At 42.4% G+C, this 19,245-nt stretch overlaps 1 protein-coding gene across 2 annotated transcripts in view; it reads right to left on the bottom strand.

The window, feature by feature from the left end:
• The window catches only part of LOC115164560 (dedicator of cytokinesis protein 5), a 54,255-nt gene that overhangs the window by 11,182 nt on the left and 23,828 nt on the right, over positions 1 to 19,245 (bottom strand). For both annotated transcript variants that reach the window (XM_029717188.1, XM_029717190.1), the window contains exons 24-38: positions 16,192 to 16,262; positions 15,953 to 16,059; positions 15,710 to 15,846; positions 15,481 to 15,576; positions 13,653 to 13,751; positions 13,133 to 13,303; positions 12,902 to 13,002; positions 11,723 to 11,781; positions 11,303 to 11,457; positions 11,074 to 11,159; positions 10,799 to 10,955; positions 10,510 to 10,550; positions 10,337 to 10,427; positions 10,083 to 10,202; positions 233 to 322 (exon numbers count right to left, since the gene is read on the bottom strand). In XM_029717188.1, coding sequence (XP_029573048.1) covers positions 233 to 322; positions 10,083 to 10,202; positions 10,337 to 10,427; positions 10,510 to 10,550; positions 10,799 to 10,955; positions 11,074 to 11,159; positions 11,303 to 11,457; positions 11,723 to 11,781; positions 12,902 to 13,002; positions 13,133 to 13,303; positions 13,653 to 13,751; positions 15,481 to 15,576; positions 15,710 to 15,846; positions 15,953 to 16,059; positions 16,192 to 16,262 — 1,581 coding nt within the window. The remainder of the gene's footprint in view (positions 1 to 232; positions 323 to 10,082; positions 10,203 to 10,336; positions 10,428 to 10,509; positions 10,551 to 10,798; positions 10,956 to 11,073; positions 11,160 to 11,302; positions 11,458 to 11,722; positions 11,782 to 12,901; positions 13,003 to 13,132; positions 13,304 to 13,652; positions 13,752 to 15,480; positions 15,577 to 15,709; positions 15,847 to 15,952; positions 16,060 to 16,191; positions 16,263 to 19,245) is intronic.

Here is a 19,245-nt window from a genome sequence, read left to right as displayed (position 1 = left end):
ATAGCATTGGACCTGGTCCTATTGAAAAGGCCTCACACTAAACTGGTAGTGGGCTATTGACAATCCCTCTCTTGCTATGTTGGTGAAGCCTTTTTTACCATGAAGAAACTAAGAGGATAATACTTTTTAGTTTTACTTTGCATGTTTTTAAAGAAACATCTATAATCAGTAGTGACAATATTTTGAATAAATCTCAGACTAAAGCACGATAGCAGAAGATAAATCGTCTTACCAGCAGTTGGCTAATCTCCATGAAGTCAAACATCTGGTTCTCGTGCATCTTTGCCAGCTGTTTACCCATCTCAATGGCTTTCTCCCACATCTGAACAGACACATGCAGCAGTTAGTAAAAAAATGAATTAAAGATGAACATGAGATGTGAACATGGTCTAGACATCACCATCTGTCCCTCACTAACACCTCTATTCAATCAAACCCAGACAGCAGGTTTCAGGGGTGATGCACTGTGGTAGGCACGTGCACCGATAGGCATCTACCTGTGCAGAGCACATGCCCATTTGCCATTCCAGTGTCCAAAGGGCCCTTTTCAGTGGAGGTATAATTTCCTCACCATTTTGTCGTTGTTGTTCTGAACCCACTGCCGATAGTTGTTAAATAACATTTTATTTGTCACATGCGCCGAATACAACAGGCCCTTTCCCAACAATGCCAAGTCAAAAAGAAAAATTTGCAAATAAGAAAATCAGGAAATAGTAACACAATAAAATAGCAACAACGAGGATACAAGGAGTACCGGTACCGACTCAATGTGCAGGGGTACGAGGTAGTTGAGGTAATTGAGGTAATATGTACATATACACTACCGTTTAAAAGTTTGGGGTCACTTAGAAATGTCCTTGTTTTTGAAAGAAAAGCTAATTTTTTGTCCATTAAAATAACATCAAATTGATCAGAAATACAGTGTAGACATTGTTAATGTTGTAAATGACTATTGTAGATGGAAACGGCAGATTTTTTATGGAATATCTACATAGGCGTACAGAGGCCCATGATCAGAAAATCAAATCAAATCAATTTTATTGGTCACATACATATGGTTAGCAGATGTTAATGTGAGTCTAGCGAAATGCTTGTGCTTCTAGTTCCGACCATGCAGTAATATCTAACAAGTAATCTAACCTAACAATTTCACAACAACTACCTTATACACACAAGTGTAAAGGAATGAATAAGAAATATGTACTTAAAAATATATGAATGAGCGATGGTGGAACGGCATAGGCAAGATGCAGTAGATGGTACAGTATATACATATGAGATGAGTAATGTAGGGTATGTAAACATTATATAAAGTGGCATTGTTTAAAGTGGCTAGTGATACATTTATTACATACATTTTTTCATTATTAAAGTGGCTAGAGATGAGTCAGTATGTTGGCAGCAGCCACTCAATGTTAGTGATGGCTGTTTAACAGTCTGATGGCCTTGAGATAGAAGCTGTTTTTCAGTCTCTCGGTCCCAGCTTTGATGCACCTGTACTGACCTCGCCTTCTGGATGATAGCGGGGTGAACAGGCAGTGGCTCGGGTAGTTGTTGTCCTTGACGATCTTTTTGGCCTTCCTGTGACATTGGGTGGTGAAGGTGTCCTTTAGGGCAGGTAGTTTGCCCCCGGTGATGCATTGTGCAGACCTCACTAACCTCTGGAGAGCCTTACGGTTGTGGGCGGAGCAGTTGCCGTACCAGGCAGTGATACAGCCCGATAGGATGCTCTTGATTGTGCATCTGTAAAAGTTTGTGAGTGTTTTTGGTGACAAGCCAAATGTCTTCAGCCTCCTGAGGTTGAAGAGGCGCTGCTGCGCCTTCTTCACCACACTGTCTGTGTGGGTGGACCATTTCAGTTTGTCCGTGATGTGTACGCCGAGGAACTTAAAACGTTCCACCTTCTCCACTACTGTCCCATCAATGTGGATAGGAGGCTGCTCCCTCTGCTGTTTCCTGAAGTCCACGATCATCTCCTTTGTTTTGTTGACATTGAGTGTGAGGTTATTTTCCTGACACCACACTCCGAGGGCCCTCACCTCCTCCCTGTAGGCCGTCTCATTGTTGTTGGTAATCAAGCCTACCACTGTAGTGTCGTCTGCAAACTTGATTGAGTTGGAGGCGTGCATGGCCACGCAGTCATGGGTGAACAGGGAGAGGGCTGAGAACGCACCCTTGTGGGGCCCCAGTGTTGAGGATCAGCGGGGTGGAGATGTTGTTACCTACCCTCACCACCTGGGGGCGGCCCGTCAGGAAGTCCAGGACCCAGTTGCACAGGGCGGGGTCGAGACCCAGGGTCTCGAGCTTAATGACGAGTTTGGAGAGTACTATGGTGTTAAATGCTGAGCTGTAGTCAATGAACAGCATTCTTACATAGGTATTCCTCTTGTCCAGATGGGTTAGGGCAGTGTGCAGTGTGATTGCGATTGCGTCGTCTGTGGACCTATTGGGGCGGTAAGCAAATTGGAGTGGGTCTAGGGTGTCAGGTAGGGTGGAGGTGATATGGTCCTTGACTAGTCTCTCAAAGCACTTCATGAAGACGGAAGTGAGTACTACTGGGCGATAGTCATTTAGCTCAGTTACCTTCGCTTTCTTGGGAACAGGAACAATGGTGGCCCTCTTGAAGCATGTGGGAACAGCAGACTGGGATAGGGATTAATTGAATATGTCCGTAAACACACCAGCCAGCTGGTCTGCGCATGCTCTGAGAATGCGGCTGGGGATGCCGTCTGTGCCGGCAGCCTTGCGAGGGTTAACACGTTTAAATGTTTTACTCACGTTGGCTGCGGTGAAGGAGAGCCCACAGGTTTTGGTAGTGGGCCGTGTCAGTGGCACTGTGTTGTCCTCAAAGCCAGCAAAGAAGTTGTTTAGTTTGTCTGGGAGCAAGACATCGTGGTCCGCAAAGGGGCTGGTTTTCCTTTTGTAGTCCGTGATTGACTGTAGACCCTGCCACATACCTCTCCTGTCTGTTGAATTGCGACTCTACTTTGTCTCTATATTGACGCTTAGCTTGTTTGATTGCCTTGCGGAGGGAATAGCTACACTGTTTGTATTTGGTCATGTTTCCGGTCACCTTGCCCTGATTAAAAGCAGTGGTTCACGCTTTCAGTTTTGCGCGAATGCTGCCATCAATCCACAGTTTCTGGTTGGGGAATGTTTTAATAGACGCTGTGGGTACAACATCACCGATGCACTTGCTAATAAACTTGCTCACCGAATCAGCGTATTCATCAATGTTATTGTCCGACGCTATGCGGAACATATCCCAATACACGTGATCGAAGCAATCTTGAAGCGTGGAATCCGATTGGTCGGACCAGCATTGAACAGACCTGAGCACGGGCGCTTCCTGTTTTAGTTTCTGTCTATAGGCTGGGAGCAACAAAATGGAGTCGTGGTCAGATTCTCCCGAAAGGAGGACGGGGGAGGGCTTTATATGCGTCACGGAAGTTAGAATAACAATGATCAAGGGTTTTGCCAGCCCGGGTTGCGCATTCGATATGCTGATAAGATTTAGGGAGCCTTGTTTTCAGATTAGCCTTGTTAAAATTCCCAGCTACAATAAATGCAGCCTCAGTGTCACGACAGTGACGGATGGTGGCGCCCCTCCTCGGCCGGGCGGAGCTCGGCGGTCGTCGTCGCCGGCCTACTAGCTGCCATCGATCCCTTTTTGTTTCACTTTCGTTTGGTTAGGTCTAGGTAGGCACGCACCTGTTTTGGGTTAGTCATTAGTAAGGGGGGGTTATTTAGGTTAGCGTAGGATGTATGTGGTTGTACGTGATTGTGTTGCTTGTCCGGGTTTTTTGTGTGCGAAAAGAACGTGTACTGAGTTTTCCTTCTGCCAGTGGTTTATTTTCTTTGTGTACACCATCGCAGAATATTTAAGGGCTGCGCCCCTATACTTTGACGACCACATCTAGTTGCTTCAAATAAAGAAGTGTGGTCACGAACTCTCTGTCTCCTGCGCCTGACTCTACCTCTCCTGTTGTTCTTCGAGCCAGCCCGTGACACTCAGGATATGTGGTTTCCAGTTTACATAGAGTCAAATGAAGTTCTTTCGGGGCCATCGATGTGTCTGATTTGGGCGGGATATATACGATTGTGATTATGATCGAAGAGAATTCTCTTGGTAGATAATGCGTTCGGCATTTGATTGTAAGGAATTCTAGGTCAGGTGAACAAAAGGACTTGAGTTCCTGTATGTTGTTATGATCACACCACGTCTCGTTAATCATAAAACATACATCCCCGCCCTTCTTCTTACCAGAGAGATGTTTGTTTCTGTCGGCGCGATGCGTGAAGAAGCCAGGTGGCTGTACTGAGTCTGATGACGTATCCCGAGTGAGCCATGTTTCCGTGAAACAAAGAACGTTGCAATCTCTGATGTCTCTCTGGAAGGCAACCCTTGCTCGGATTTCTGTCGTATTCCTGGTCGTAATGTTGGTGAATTAACGTTGCTCTTATATCCAATAGTTCCTCCCGACTGTATGTAATAAAACCTAATATTTCCTGGGGTAACAATGTAAGAAGTAACACATAAAAAAATAAAATACTGCATAGTCTCCTAGGAACGCGAAGCGGGTCGGCCATCTCTGTCGGCACCGGATGTTCCTCAGCAACTATCACTCCTGTGTTCCAATGGCATGTTGTGTTAGCTAATCCAAGTTTATAATTTTAAAAGGCTAATTGATCATTAGAAAACCCTTTAGCACAGCTGAAAACTGGCCTTCTTTAGACTAGTTGAGTATCTGGAGCATCAGCATTTGTGGGTTTGATTACAGGCTCAAAATGGCCAGAAACAAATAACTTTCTTCTGAAACTTGTCAGTCTATTCTTGTTCTGAGAAATGAAGGCTCTTCCATGCGAGAAATTGCTAAGAAACTGAAGATCTCTACAACGCTGTGTACTACTCCCTTCACAGAACTGTGCAAACTGGCTCTAACCAGAATAAAAAGAGGAGTGGGAGGCCCCGGTGCACAACTGAGCAAGAGGACAAGTACATTAGAGTGTCTAGTTTGAGAAACAGACGCCTCACAAGTCCTCAACTGGCAGCTTCATTAAATAGTACCCGCAAAACACCAGTCTCAACTTCAACAGTGAAGAGGTGACTCCGGGATGCTGGCCTTCTAGGCAGAGTTGCAAAGAAAAAGCCATATCTCAGACTGGCCAATAAAAAGAAAATATTAAGATGGGCAAAAGAACACCGACACTGGACAGAGGAACTCTGCCTAGAAGGCCAGCATCCCGGAGTCGCCTCTTCACTGTTAACGTTGAGACTGGTGTTTTGGTACTTTTAATGAAGCTTCCAGCTACTTGCACTATTTAATGAAGCTGTAGCAATTTGATTAGCTGTTCAGCTGTCTTATGGCTTGGGGGTAAAAGCTGTTCAGGAGCCTTTTGGTCGCAGACTTGGCGCTCCGCTACCGATTTCAGTGCGGTAGCAGAGAGAACAGTCTATAACTTGGGAGGCTGGAGTCTTTGACCATTTTTAGGGCCATCCTCTGACACCGCCTGGTATAGAAGAGCTCGGCCCCAGTGATGTACTAGGGCGTACGCACTACCTTCTGTAATGCCTTGCAGTCAGATGCTAAGCAGTTGTCACACAAAGTGGTGATGCAGTCAGTCAAGATGCTCTCAATGGTGCAGCTGTATAACCTTTGGAGATCTGAGGGCCCATGCCAAATATTTTCAGCCTCCTAAGGGGCCAGGTCTCTGAACTCCACCCTGTAGGCTGTCTCATCATCATCGGTGATCATGCTTACCATCGTCATGTCGTCTGCAAACTTAATGATGGTGTTGGAGTCGTGGGTGAACAGGAAGGGACTAAGCACGCACCCCTCAGGGGCCCCCGTGGCAGATGTGTTGTTGCCTACTCTCATCACCTGGGGGCGGCCCATCAGGAAGTCCAGGATTCAGTTGCACAGGGAGGTGTTTAATCCCAGGGTCCTTAGCTTAGTGATGATCTTGGAGGGCACAACGGTGTTGAACGCTGAGCTGTACTCAATGAACAGCATCCAGGTGTTGATGTGAGTGCTATGGGGCGATAGGCATTTAGACAGGTTACCTTGGCATTCTTGGACACAGGGACTATGGTGGTCTGCTTGAAACATGTAGGTATTTACAGACTGGGTCAGGGAGAGGTTGAAAATGTCAGTGAAGACACTTGCCAGCTGGTCAGCGCATGCTCTGAGTATGCGTCCTGGTACTTCGACTGGCCCTGTGGCCTTGTCAATGTTAACCTGTTTAAAGGTCTTAATCACATTAGCTACGGAGAGGATGATCACACAGTCATCCGGAACAGTTGGTGCTCTCATGCATGTTCAACGTTCTTGCCTTGAAGCGAGTATAGGAGGTATTTAGCTTGTCTGGTAGGCTCGCGTCATTGGACAGTTCGCGGCTGTCCTTCCCTTTGTAATCCGTGATAGTTTGCAAGCCGTGCCATTTATGCTTCAAAACCAAAAAGTTGGTGTCTTGATTGCTGACCAATGACCAGTTATTAGCATTGGCGCGCAAAGGTGGGTGCGCATATCCAGATTAGTGACCAGAAAGAACTTGTTTAATTTCCTCCAGTTTTGCATGGCAAAAACAGAGTAGGCCTACGTTCATCATCTATATAAAATGCAGTTTATCAATCTACTACTGACTCATCTCTGCCAGTACAATAGGCTATCTGGCGATTTGATTAATCATTTTCATATTTCAGATAGGTCTAGTTTGGGTGGATACTGGCAGTCTAAAGATAAGCAGCTATAACATCGCACTGTCTTCAAAATTGTGGGATGAAGATGTAACATATTCTGCCCAAAGTATTATGATATGTTTAAGGAAGAACTGGCCTATCTGGTTGGCAACGCGCACTCTGCAGGCAGGCTGCCCTTGTAATTGATGGCACGGTGCAGACAGCTTTTCCATCTGATCCTGCAACCTCCACTACAAGTAGGCTGTATGATTTTGCTTGCTCTGGACTCCAGAGAAGTGACATGATATATACCTACTTGATATTGGCTGCTAACATGAATGATTTTCAGCTCCAAATGCAGGTGTAAAATGGGAGTTATTTCTGTAGCCTATCTTTCGTTTGGAAAAAATACATCACCGTTTATGGATGCAATGACAGGCCATTTTTGCGCATCGATTGTGTGTGCATGTTTGCGTGTGCGCACATGCATGTGTGTGTGCGGGGGGTTGCAAGTTTTGTCAGTCAATCCTGAAAATGTCAAAAACGTTGAAAGTTTCTTCAAGTCGCAAAAACCATCAAGCGCTATGATGAAACTGGCTCTCATGAGGACTGCCACAGGAAAGGAAGACCCAGAGTTATCTCTGCTGCAGAGGATAAGTTCATTACAGTTACCAGCCTCAGAAATTGCAGGCAAAATAAATGCTTCACAGAGTTCAAGTAACATACACATCTCAACATCAACTGTTCAGAGGAGACTGCGTGAATCAGGCCTTCATGGACAAATTGCTGCAAAGACACCACCACTAAAGGACACCAACAATAAGAAGAGACATGCTTGGGCCAAGAAACACGATCAATGGACATTAGACCGGTGGAAATCTGTCCTTTGGTCTGATGAGTCCAAATGTGAGATTTGTGGTTCCAACTGCCGTGTCTTTGTGAAACGCAGAGCAGGTGAATGGATGATCTCCGCATGTGTGGTTCCCAACGCGAGGCATGGAGGAGGAGGTGTGATGGTGTGGGTGTGCTTTGCTGGTGACACTGTCTGTGATTTATTTAGAATTCAAGGCACACTTAACAAGCATGGCTACCAAAACATTCTGCAGCGATACGCCATCCTATCTGGTTTGTGCTTAGTGGGACTATCATTTGTTTTTCAACAGGAAAATTACCCAAAACACACCTCCAGGCTGTGTAAGGGCTATTTGACCAAGAAGGAGAGTGATAGAGCGCTGCATCAGATGACCTGGCCTTCACAATCATCCGACCTCAACCCAATTGCGATGGATTGGGATGAGTTGGACCGCAGAGTGAAGGAAAAGCAGCCAACAAGTGCTCAGCATATGTGGGAAATCCTTCAAGACTGTTGGAAAACATTCCAGGTGCCAAGAGTGTGCAAAGCTGTCTTCAAGGGTGGCTACTTTGAAGAATATATCATATATTTTGATTTGTTTAAAAAATAATTGGTGACTACAAGATTACATGTGTTATTTCATAGTTTTGATGTCTACACTATTATTCTACAATGTAGAAAATTGTAAAAATAAAGAAAAACCCTTGAATGAGTAGGTGTGTCCAAACTTTTCTACTGGTACTGTGTACTGAATAAAAATATAAACCCAACATGAAACAATTTCAAAGATTTTACTGAGTTACAGTTCATATGAGGAAATCAGTCAATTGAAATAAATTCATCAGGCCCTAATCTATGGATTTTACATGACTGGGAAAACAGATATGCATCTGTTGGTCACCAGGCTCCCGAGTGGCACAGCGGTTTAAGGCACTGCATCTCAGTACTAGAGGCGTCACTACAGACCCGATTCCAGGCTGTATCACAACCGGCCGTGATTGGGAGTCCCATAGGGAGGCTCACAATTGGCCCAGCATCGTCCGGGTTAGGGATTGGCCGGGGTAGGCCGTCATTGTAAATAAGAATTTGTTCTTGACTGACTTCCCTAGTTAAATAAAGGTTAAATAAAAATACCTTCAAACAATGGGCTTCAGGATTTCATCAAGGTATTTTTGTTCATTCAATTTGCCATCGAAAAAATGCAATTGTGTTTATAAATCGGTAGCTTATGCCTGCCCATACCATAACCCCACCATGGGGCACTCTGTTCACAACGTTGACATCAGAAACTCGCTCACACACACGACGCCATACACATGGTCTGCGGTTGTGAGGCCGGTTGGAAGTACTGCCAAAATCTCTAAAACAATGGTGGAGGTGCCTTATGGTAGAGAAATTAACATTAAATGATCTGGCAAAAGCTCTGGTGGACTTTCCTGCAGTCAGCATGCCAATTGCACACTCCTTCAAAACTTGAGAGATCTGTGGCATTGTGTTGTGTGACAAAACTGCACATTTTAGAGTGGCCTTGTATTGTTCCCGTGCACCTGTGTAATGATCATGCTGTTTAATCAGCTTCTTGATATGGCACACCTGTCAGGTGGATGGATTATCTTGACATAGGAGAAATGCTCACTAACAGGGATGTAAACAAATTTGTGCATAACATTTGAGAGAAATAAGCTTTTTGTGCATAAGCAACATTTCTGGGATCACTTTACATGTTGCATTCATATTTTTTTCATATTCTTGTTCATTATAGTAAAGGTGGCTACAGTATTTCTTACAATCTAGTATTTTGACTGGAATTGTGTTGTTCATTGTTAACAAGTGCAGCATTTATTCCAGTTCAAAATAGTTTTGCACTGCTCACACTGTGGTTGAATCAATGTTGTTTCCACGTCATTTCAATGAAATTACATTGAACCAACATGGAATAGACGTTGAATTGACGTTTGTGACCACGGTTGCTGGAATTCTTTGAGCACATGCCCCCCAAAAGGTATGGCATGGCCCTGTACTGTGGTGAACAGTAGTAATCTGTAAATCTGGTAACCATGTTTGATTGAATATGGCCATCAGATTATTTTGTTGCAAATTCAACTGACACAAATATCTCTGGCAGTAGCTCTTGTGGTATGTTCAGGGGTAAGTAGCATAGGAGCTCTAACCCTACAGATGCGGTCAAATATATTGGCACTCTTGCACAATTCACTATTTCTTCTCAAATAAATTGAAATTGAAAAAACTGATGGTGTTCACACGTGTATTTGTTTGATTTACAACTGCACCCCAAAATAAATCTAAACTGAAAATTAGATTTTTCACTTCAAAGTCAAAAAATGGCCTTGATGATTCTCAGCAATGATCCTACCTGTGGTAAATTGCAGGTGCCTACAGGGTAAAAATAGCCATTCAACCAGTTTGGAAAAGAGAAAACAGAACATTCTGCTCCATTGCAAAGTGCAAGGGAGCCAATATATTGAACTTTATCTGAAGATCAGGGTTCCTAACAGGGTAACTGTAGTGAGGATGAGGGTGGGAACTCACTTTGCCCTTGTCCAGGTAACAGATTATCTCCTGGAAGAGCCTCTCTTTGAGCTCCTGCTGGGTCCAGACATGTTGGCCATCACCGGGGATCAGATGAGGTGCACAGGGCTTGTCAGACCACTGAGGTGGACACAATACACAAACTGCATTTAGTTTTCTAGTAATGTATGTTATAGTATGTTAATTGTAATTTTAGGGAAATATTCCAAAGACCGATGTTTTTATTGAAAGTTGAATTGAATGTTGAGTGAGACCTCAAGGAGTTCGGCATGAAGTAACAGGGTGTAGGCTGCCTCGGTGTAGTTCTCACAGACAAGGTGTAAATCCCTCAGCTTGTACAGATACCTGAGGACGAATTCAGTATTTTAGAGTGATATCTATCAAAATAGGATGCAAAGAAGACTACTCATTTATCCAACTGTCTCACCGTATGTAAATGTCTTCCCGTTTCTTCTCTTTATAGAAATTCTGTCAAAACCAAAATAAAAACAGTGGAAAAACTCAGGTTTGGTTCAAATGTTTGATGATAACATTTAGTAAAAAATTAATTGGTTCAATGTAGAAACATAACATCTTCATATACTACTCCTCTGAGGTGGTGAATGTGGCTCAATCATTCAGACTATATTGTGAGTTCCACATAAACCAGTCCAATGGATTAGATAGTGCCTGGTGAGCTCCCCTCTGCATCTTAGTTGGGTACTGTAAGGGCGTACCAGGACGTTGACGGTGCAGCTCATGCGGAGCTCAGGGCTCTCGTCATGTGTGATGGTGCGGTATGCCAGTAGCTTCTCCAGCAGACTGCTGAGCAGCAGAGCCAGCTCCTCCCCTGACTGAGACAGGTATCTGTGCCTCCGGCAGTGCTCCAGTAGCCTACACAATACCAACAATGCAATATAGATAAATAGCCCTTATTTAGGTCTTGAATATGAAACCATGAGGTAATAAGAATAAGAAAAAGGCATCAGCCTCTGATTGGCAGGGTGCTTACGTTTTCTCCAGCAGGATTTTGTACTGTTCATCCCCACGGCCTCCCTCTACTTCCTGATCCAACTTGGTGATCAGTTCATTCTCAAACTGCATTTACAGGCAGACATATTAAAAACACATCACACATGCCAATGCAAGGATCAGTTCAGCCAAATAAAGCTGGGAAACTCTATTTGTACAGTTATACTGTAAAGCCAGACAGGCAACACTACTGTGGGCAGCTATCTCACCATGTCAAAGGTACGGCTGGGAGTGAAGTTGTGCTCACACTGCATCATGTCAAAGAAGATGGGGATGGTGGCTTTCCTAAGCTCTGGCTCAGGCACCAGGGTAGCCTCCAGGATGGGCCCCACCATGGCAGGGATGAACTTCATCTTGTGGGGGCCTGAGGGATACACACAGGATGCAGTTAGAAGCAAATGTTACACAGGGTTCATTTAAAAGGGCAATAATCCACACTCCTTTTTCATGCAAACAAAAAGACAGTAAACTCATAAAGCGGTAAACAAAAAGCGGGCCACCATGAAACTAGGCAATAAAACAACAATGTCTAGCTTCTCTCCTATCAGAGCATGTTTCCACTGAACAGGCCATTCTCTATTTGAGGAGTTCCTGTCTCACAGAGATAACAACTACCGGACGGTACTTACCAAGATTATACCACATGTCTCTGATCTTAAAGCCAATGCTCTTCCTCATGTCTCCGTACCTGTAACCACATCATAGAATGACACTACACGCAGTAGAGCATGAATACATATTTACTAACAGGAGCAATTACAGTGCATTCAGAAAGTATTCACACCACTTTACTTTTTCCAAAGGTTTTGTGTTGCACCCTGATCTACTACACATAATACCCCATAATGTCAAAGTGTAATTTAGTTTTTAGACATTTTTACAAATTAATTAAAAATGAAAAGCTGAAAATGTCTTCAGTCAAAAGTATTCAACCCCTTTGTTATGGCAAGCCCAAATAAGTTCAGGAGAAGAATGTGCTTAACAAATCCCATAATAAGTTGCATGGACTCATTCTGTGTTCAATAATAACGTTTAACATGATTTTCTATGACTACCCCATCTCTGTACCGTACACATACAATTATCTGTAAGGTCCCTCAATCGAGTAGTGAATTTCAAGCACAGATTCAACCACAAAGACCAGGGAAGTTTTTCAATGTCTCGCAAAGGGCACTGATTGTTAGATGTGTCAAATTTTTTAAATAATAAGCAGACATTGAATATCCCTTTGAGCATGGTGAAGTTATTAATTAGGCTTTGGATGGTGTACAAATACACCCAGTCACCACAAAGAGACAGGCATCCTTCCTAACTCAGTTGGCATAGAGGAAGGAAACTGCTCAAGGATTTCACCATGAGGCCGATGGTGACATAGCTCGTAGATTTTTTTAAAGAATATTGGGCAAATATTGTACAATTCAGGTGTGCAAAGCTCTTAGAGACTTACCCAAAAAAGACTCACAGCTCTAATCGCTGCCAAAGGTGTTTCTAACATCTATTGACTCAGAGGGGTGCATACTTATCTAATCAAGATAGTGATTTATTTGTATTAATTTATAACAAATATTGGAATTTTTCAACCACTTTGACATAACAGAGTATTTTGTGTAGATCGTTGAACAATTTAAAAATTAAATCAATTTTAATCCTACTTTGTAACACAACAAAGGGTGGAAAAAGTAAAGGGGTGTGAATACTGTACATCAATTCAAATACACTGTGCAATTTTGATTTTTGTTGTGTAATTATTTATTTGGGGGAATTTAAATATTGCACTCATACACAAAATAAAGAAGAAAAGGACATACTTGTTAAGTATTTTGTTCCGTTTCTCTTGAGAGAAGGATTCCAGCTGCAATGACTTGTGGGTAAGGAATGCCACAGTCAGATGGAAGTAGTTGTTCCATAGCTGAAGAGAGGAGAATATGATAAACATTTTGACATGGACATTGAGACAATGATTGGGTTAAGACTACATTAGGAGAGAGACACAGATGTCTTTTGTCCACCCCATTAAGAGGTGGAGACTTGAGACCCACCTGCAGCTCAAAGTGGGTCTGGTCTAGGAAGTACATGTTGAGGACCTCAGAGTACTGGTTGATGGCCCGCAGAAACACCCCAATCTGTAGAAGGTTCATGGTCATCCAGTCGGAGGGGAAAACGTTCCCCATCAGATCCTTAAACATGATGAATGTCTCCATCAGGAAGTCCTGTAGTGGGCCAGGGAGAACAGTTACCTTGCCTGTACTGCAAGTACCTGGATTTATGCATCTTCATGTCTGCACAAACATGGGATTGTGTTTCTAACCAAGTCCATTGATTAGTAACAAGTTGAACTATGCACAGCAGGTACCTAAGCTTTTCTTATATTAGACCCACACATCTCAGTAAAGAAGCAAGTACAGGGAGATCCTCACATTGTTCCAAGTCAGTCCCATGAAATGTCTATAATCAATAACCACTTCAGGCGCAGTTACAAGCACCAGTGGTTGAATGCCAGCTATCGACTGGATGACTCAGGAAGAGCCATGCCCAGGGCAGGCGGAGCGGACCACTTACAATAATGTCATGTCTGGTCTTGAAAGTACTTATGTAGTGGGCGTAGTGCATGTCATCCATCTGCTTCAAGATGGCAGTCATGCAGGCTAGGTAATGACCCTGGTATGGAGAAGACAGAGCATCAGTCACCTTAGCTGAAAAACGAGTTTAGGTTCCCACATACAGTACCAGTCAAAAGTTTAGACACCTACTCATTCAAGGGTTTTTCTTTATTTTTACTATTTTCTACATTGTAGAATAATTGTGAAGACATCAAAACTATGAAATAACACATATGGAATCATGTAGTAAGCAAAAAAGTGTATTTTAGATTTTAGATTCTTCAAAGTAGCCACCCTTTGCCTTGATGACAACTTTGCACATTTTTGGCAAATGTATTTCCTTCTTAATGCTTTTGAGCCAATCAGTTGTGTTGTGACAAGGTTGGGGTGGTATACAGAAGATAGCCCTATTTGGTAAAAGACCAAGTCCATATTATTGCAAGAGCAGCTCAAATAAGAAAAGAAAACGACAGCCATCATTACTTTAAGACAAGAAGATCAGTCAATGCGGAAATTGTCAAGAACTTTGAAAGTTTCTTCAAGTGCGTCGCAAAAACCATCAAGCGCTCTGATGAAACTGGCTCTCATGAGACCCAGAGTTACCTCTGCTTCAGAGGATAAGTTCATTAGAGTTACCAGCCTCAGAAATTGCATCCCAAATAAATGCTTCACAGAGTTCAAGTAACAGACACACCTCAACATCAACTGTTTAGAGGAGACTGCGTGAATCAGGCATTCATGGTCGAATTGCTGCAAAGAAACCACTACTAAAGGACACCAATAATAAGAAGAGACTTGCTTGGGCAAAGAAACACGAGCAATGGACATTAGACCAGTGGAAATCTGTCCCTTGGTCTGATGAGTCCAAATGTGAGATTTTTGGTTCCAACTGCAGTGTCTTTGTGAGACACAGAGTAGGTGAACAGATGATCTCCGCATGTGTGGTTCCCACCGTGAAGCATTGAGTAGGTGTGATGGTGTTGGGGTGATTTGCTGGTGACACTGTCAGTGATGTATTTAGAATTCAAGGCACACTTAACCAGCATGGCTACAACATCATTCTGCAGCGATATGCCATCCCATCTGGTTTGTGCTTAGTGGGACTATCATTTGTTTTTCAACAGGACAATGACCCAACACACATCCAGGCTGTGTAAGGGCTATTTGAAAAAGAAGGAGAGTGATTGAGTGCTGCATCAGATGACCTTGCCTCCACAATTACCCAATCTCAACCCAATTGAGATGGTTTGGGATGAGTTGGACCGTAGAGTGAAAGAAAAGCATCCAACAAGTGCTTAGAATATATAGGAACTCCTTCAAGACAGTTGGAAAAGCATTCCTCATGAAGCTGGTTGAGAGAATGCCAAGAGTGTGCAAAGCTGTCATCAAGGCAAAGGGTGGCTACTTTGAAGAATCTCAAATATAAAATATATTTAGATTTGTTTAACAATTTTTGAGTTACTACATGATTCCATATGTGTTATTTCATAGTTTTGATGTATTCACTATTATTCTACAATGTAGAAAATAGTAAAAATAAAGAAAACCCCTTGAATGAGTAGGTGTGTCCAAACTTTTGACTTGTACTGTATAACATGTTATATGCTTATAACCTGCTTATATTGTTGAATGCTTATAAGTGCTAACTAATTTATATACTGTAAAGGATGCATAAAAGCAGATTTTCAGCACTGTGCCTTATACATGGAAACTTAAAATAAAGTATTAGGCTACCAACTGAACAAATTAAAATAACTTTAGAGTTAGATGAAGAAGAAGAGCCTTACAATGAGAGGGGAGGTTCTGCTCATGCTTATGACAGTGCGATTGACCCTGCGAAGCAGCCGCTCCATAATCAGCTGGACATGACCCCGGGTTGGACCCTGAGGACAAAGACAAGCAGCTCAGATAAATAATATATGTTTCAAAACCCATCCAGTTAGAGTCAGGGATGTGACTGATTTCAGTGTTTCCAGCAGCAAAGATAGAGATGTGCTGTAGCAATTAGCCACTCACCACATCCTTGCGGTCCAGGTTGTCAAGCACAGTACTGAGCAGCTGAACACAGGCCTCGTGGTCAGGCTTATTGGAGTGGTCATCCAGCTGCCCACTCAGCTGGTCAGTCAACAGTGGCAAGAGGACATCTCGACACTCTGTGGGGTCAAAGACAAATAGAGACCATTCAAATGTGTCATCATGTGGTTCTGTTTTTAAATAGAGATGATTATAAAGTTGTTTTAACCAGAGGCGCCACAGTACCTGGCTTTTTGAAAAGGTCACTCTCCACCATCTTACACATGCAACCAAGCTTCTGGCGCACCAGCTGAGAGTCAGGGATGCTCTCAATGAACTTGGTCAGAAGAACACTAGTGAGAGAGAGACAGGAAGACATACAGAAAAAGGCAAGGACATGTGACAATGTCACTATCTTTTCTATACAGGAAACAGTATAATTTCTGCAGAGATTTTACTGTTAAAATGTCATTACAAGGAGTTACCTGAGCTCCACAGGGTCAAAGACATGTTTTATGTCATTAATGATGGTGGGGAGGTATTTCAGTATCGCCCCCTGAAAAAGACAAGGTCTCAAAAGTGTTTTTAAAAGAAAATGAGGGAAATATCACTGGATAATGCTTTACAGAGCTAGTCAACTATAAAGTGTTTATCAAGAAAAAGGTGAACTATCTTTCATGAAGCCAGCATAAAGGACAATAACTATAGGACAAAGGACGATAACTATAACAAAAACTATACAAATAAATAAAATCGTTCTAATTCAAGTGAACAGGAACGTCACACTACAACGATAACTACAAAAATAGTGGATAACGACAACGAGAGTTATCACTTCCAGAGATTTTTTCCCCTGTCCCTCCAACGATAAAACATTGACAACCAATCAAAAACGCGTTCTATTGAAGCGTTCTTGGCTCTAGGTGCGCGAGGCTGCTCAGAGAGGAGAGAAGGCCTTGTGTGAGCATATTGGTGTCCACATTACTTATAAGACGACTTGGGAGAATGATGATTCACGCCAAACAGCGCATGTGAAGGCCATATTTTCGATGGTAGGCCTATCTGTTAACGGCGATACATCCTGGCAAAATACACACTACGACTTGCCTACTAATGTACCTTTCTGGACCTTGTCAACTGTCAAGAAAATACCCATTACTGATCAAAATGGTTGCCCAATCAGGCCTAGGCTAGATTATTATTATTTCGGAATGAAACAAGCATTCAAAACGCAGGGCTTTTTCGCGGTAATTGAAATGACATATTCACTGCAGTTTACAGCCTAGACTAGAATGAATTACTCGCTAGAAAAATACATTCAAAATGCATTATTGCATTGTGCTGTTATAGCCTAGGTATGATTGTTTTTCTTGTCCCCAAAAAGCTTAATCAATTAGGGAGAATGTCGAGCTGGAGCGCAGACTGGACTGCTTCTATTTTAGGCTGCAAATCTCAATTCTGTCCTCACCGTTTTTGGCCTATTCATTTCTATTCCTTTCTACAGCTTTCATTTCCCTTGGAATCCCAATATTTTGTTGTACACCTAATTCGAGCATTTTATTTACTACTACTAGCCTATTTAGGAGATATTGCAACTTGCTCTTACTTTTTGAATGTAAAATAGGGGAGTTTGAAAGACGAGGGAGCGCGATGGTGTGATCAAAATAAACCACATGATTAGCCTGCTAATGTATCTTTCTGGACCCAGGTTGTATGCAGTTATTTCGGCATGAAGCATTCAAAACAGGACGTTTAAGCAGTTATTCAAATTTGCCCACATCACTTCAGTTTACAGCCCAAGACAATAATTGTGTACTCACTTGATAACAATAATACATTCACCATGGCACTGTATTGTTGTAGCTTAGGTAGAATACTTTTCTTGTCTAAAAATGTAAGCCTAATCAATAGTGAATCTTTGCGTGTCCGAGACTGCAGCGCAGCCTGGAGGAACGCACAGATCTGCCATGTAATAATCTGTAAAAAAATAAATATTGATAGCACTACTATTTAACTATTGAAGGACGTAATATCTAGCTTCTTACTTCGGATACACATCTCTACCCTCTCTCTTCCATCTGTTCCGGCGTCCAGATGAAAGGTGTGCCCGTAGTAAACTGCCTGCTACTCAGGCTCAGAAGGTAGGATATGCATATTATTAGTATTATTAGATTTGAATAGAAAATACTCTGAAATTTCTAAAACTGTTTGAATGATGTCTGTGAGTATAACAGAACTCATATGGCAGGCAAAAACCTGAGAAAAATCCAACCAGGAAGTGTGGAAATCTGAGGTTTGTAGTTTTTCCAAGTGATTGCCTATACAGTATACAGTGACTTAGGGTTCATTTTGCACTTCCCAAGGCTTCTACTAGATGTCAACAGTCTTTAGAACGTTGTTTCATGCTTCTACTGTGACTGGGGAGAGAATATGAGCTCCTGGAGTCAGATGACTGAGAGAATGACATGAGTTCAGTGGTGCACGCTCCCGTGAGAGTTAGCTGTGTTCCTTTTCTTTTTTGAAGACATTGGAATTGTCCGGTTGGAATATTATGGAAGATTTATGATAAAAACATCCTAAAGATTGATGCTATACATCGTTTGACATGTTTCTACGAATGTAAATACAACTTTTATTTACTTTTCATCGTGACATTTTGCACGCGCTTCCTGCATTTGGAGTAGTGGACTAAACGCCCGAACAAAAAGGAGGTATTTGGACATAAATTATGGACTTTATCGAACAAAACAAACATTTATTGTGGAACTGGGATTCCTGGGAGTGCATTCTGATGAAGATCATCAAAGGTAAGTGAATATTTATAATGTCATTTTTGTCATTTCTGTTGACTCCAAAATGGCGGGTATCTGTATGGCTTGTTTTGATATCTGAGCGCTGTACTCAGATTATTGCAAAATTTGCTTTCGCCGTAAAGCTTTTTTGAAATCTGACACAGCGGTTGCATTAAGGAGAAGTGTATCTATAATTCTTTGAATAACTGTTGTATATTTTGTCAACGTTTATGGTGAGTATTTCTGTAAATTGATGTGCTCATTCACCGGAAGTTTTGGGAGGCAAAACATTTCTGAACATTACACGCCAATGTAAAATGGGGTTTTTGGATATAAATATGAACTTTATCGAGCAAAACATACATGTATTGTGTAACATGAAGTCCTATGAGTGCCATCCGATGAAGATCATCAAAGGTTAGTGATTAATTTTAGCTGTATTTCTGGTTTTTGTGACGCCTCTCCTTGCTTGGAAAATGGCTGTGTGGTTTTTCTTGTCTCGGCGCTGTCCTAACATAATCTAATGTTATGCTTTCGCCGTAAAGCCTTTTTGAAATCGGACAATGTGGTTGGATTAACGAGAAGTGTATCTTTAAAATGGAATATAATACTCGTACGTTAGAGAAATTGGAATTATGAGAGTTTTGTTGTTTTGAATTTGCCGCCCTGCTATTTCACTGGCTGTTGAATAGTGTGTCCCGCGGGTGGGACGCTAGCATCCCACATACCCCAGAGAGGTTAATAAAT

This window comes from Salmo trutta, chromosome 27 (assembly GCF_901001165.1).
Source record: "Salmo trutta chromosome 27, fSalTru1.1, whole genome shotgun sequence".
NCBI classification, from domain to species: domain Eukaryota; kingdom Metazoa; phylum Chordata; class Actinopteri; order Salmoniformes; family Salmonidae; genus Salmo; species Salmo trutta.
This window is presented reverse-complemented; position numbering and strand designations above follow the sequence as displayed.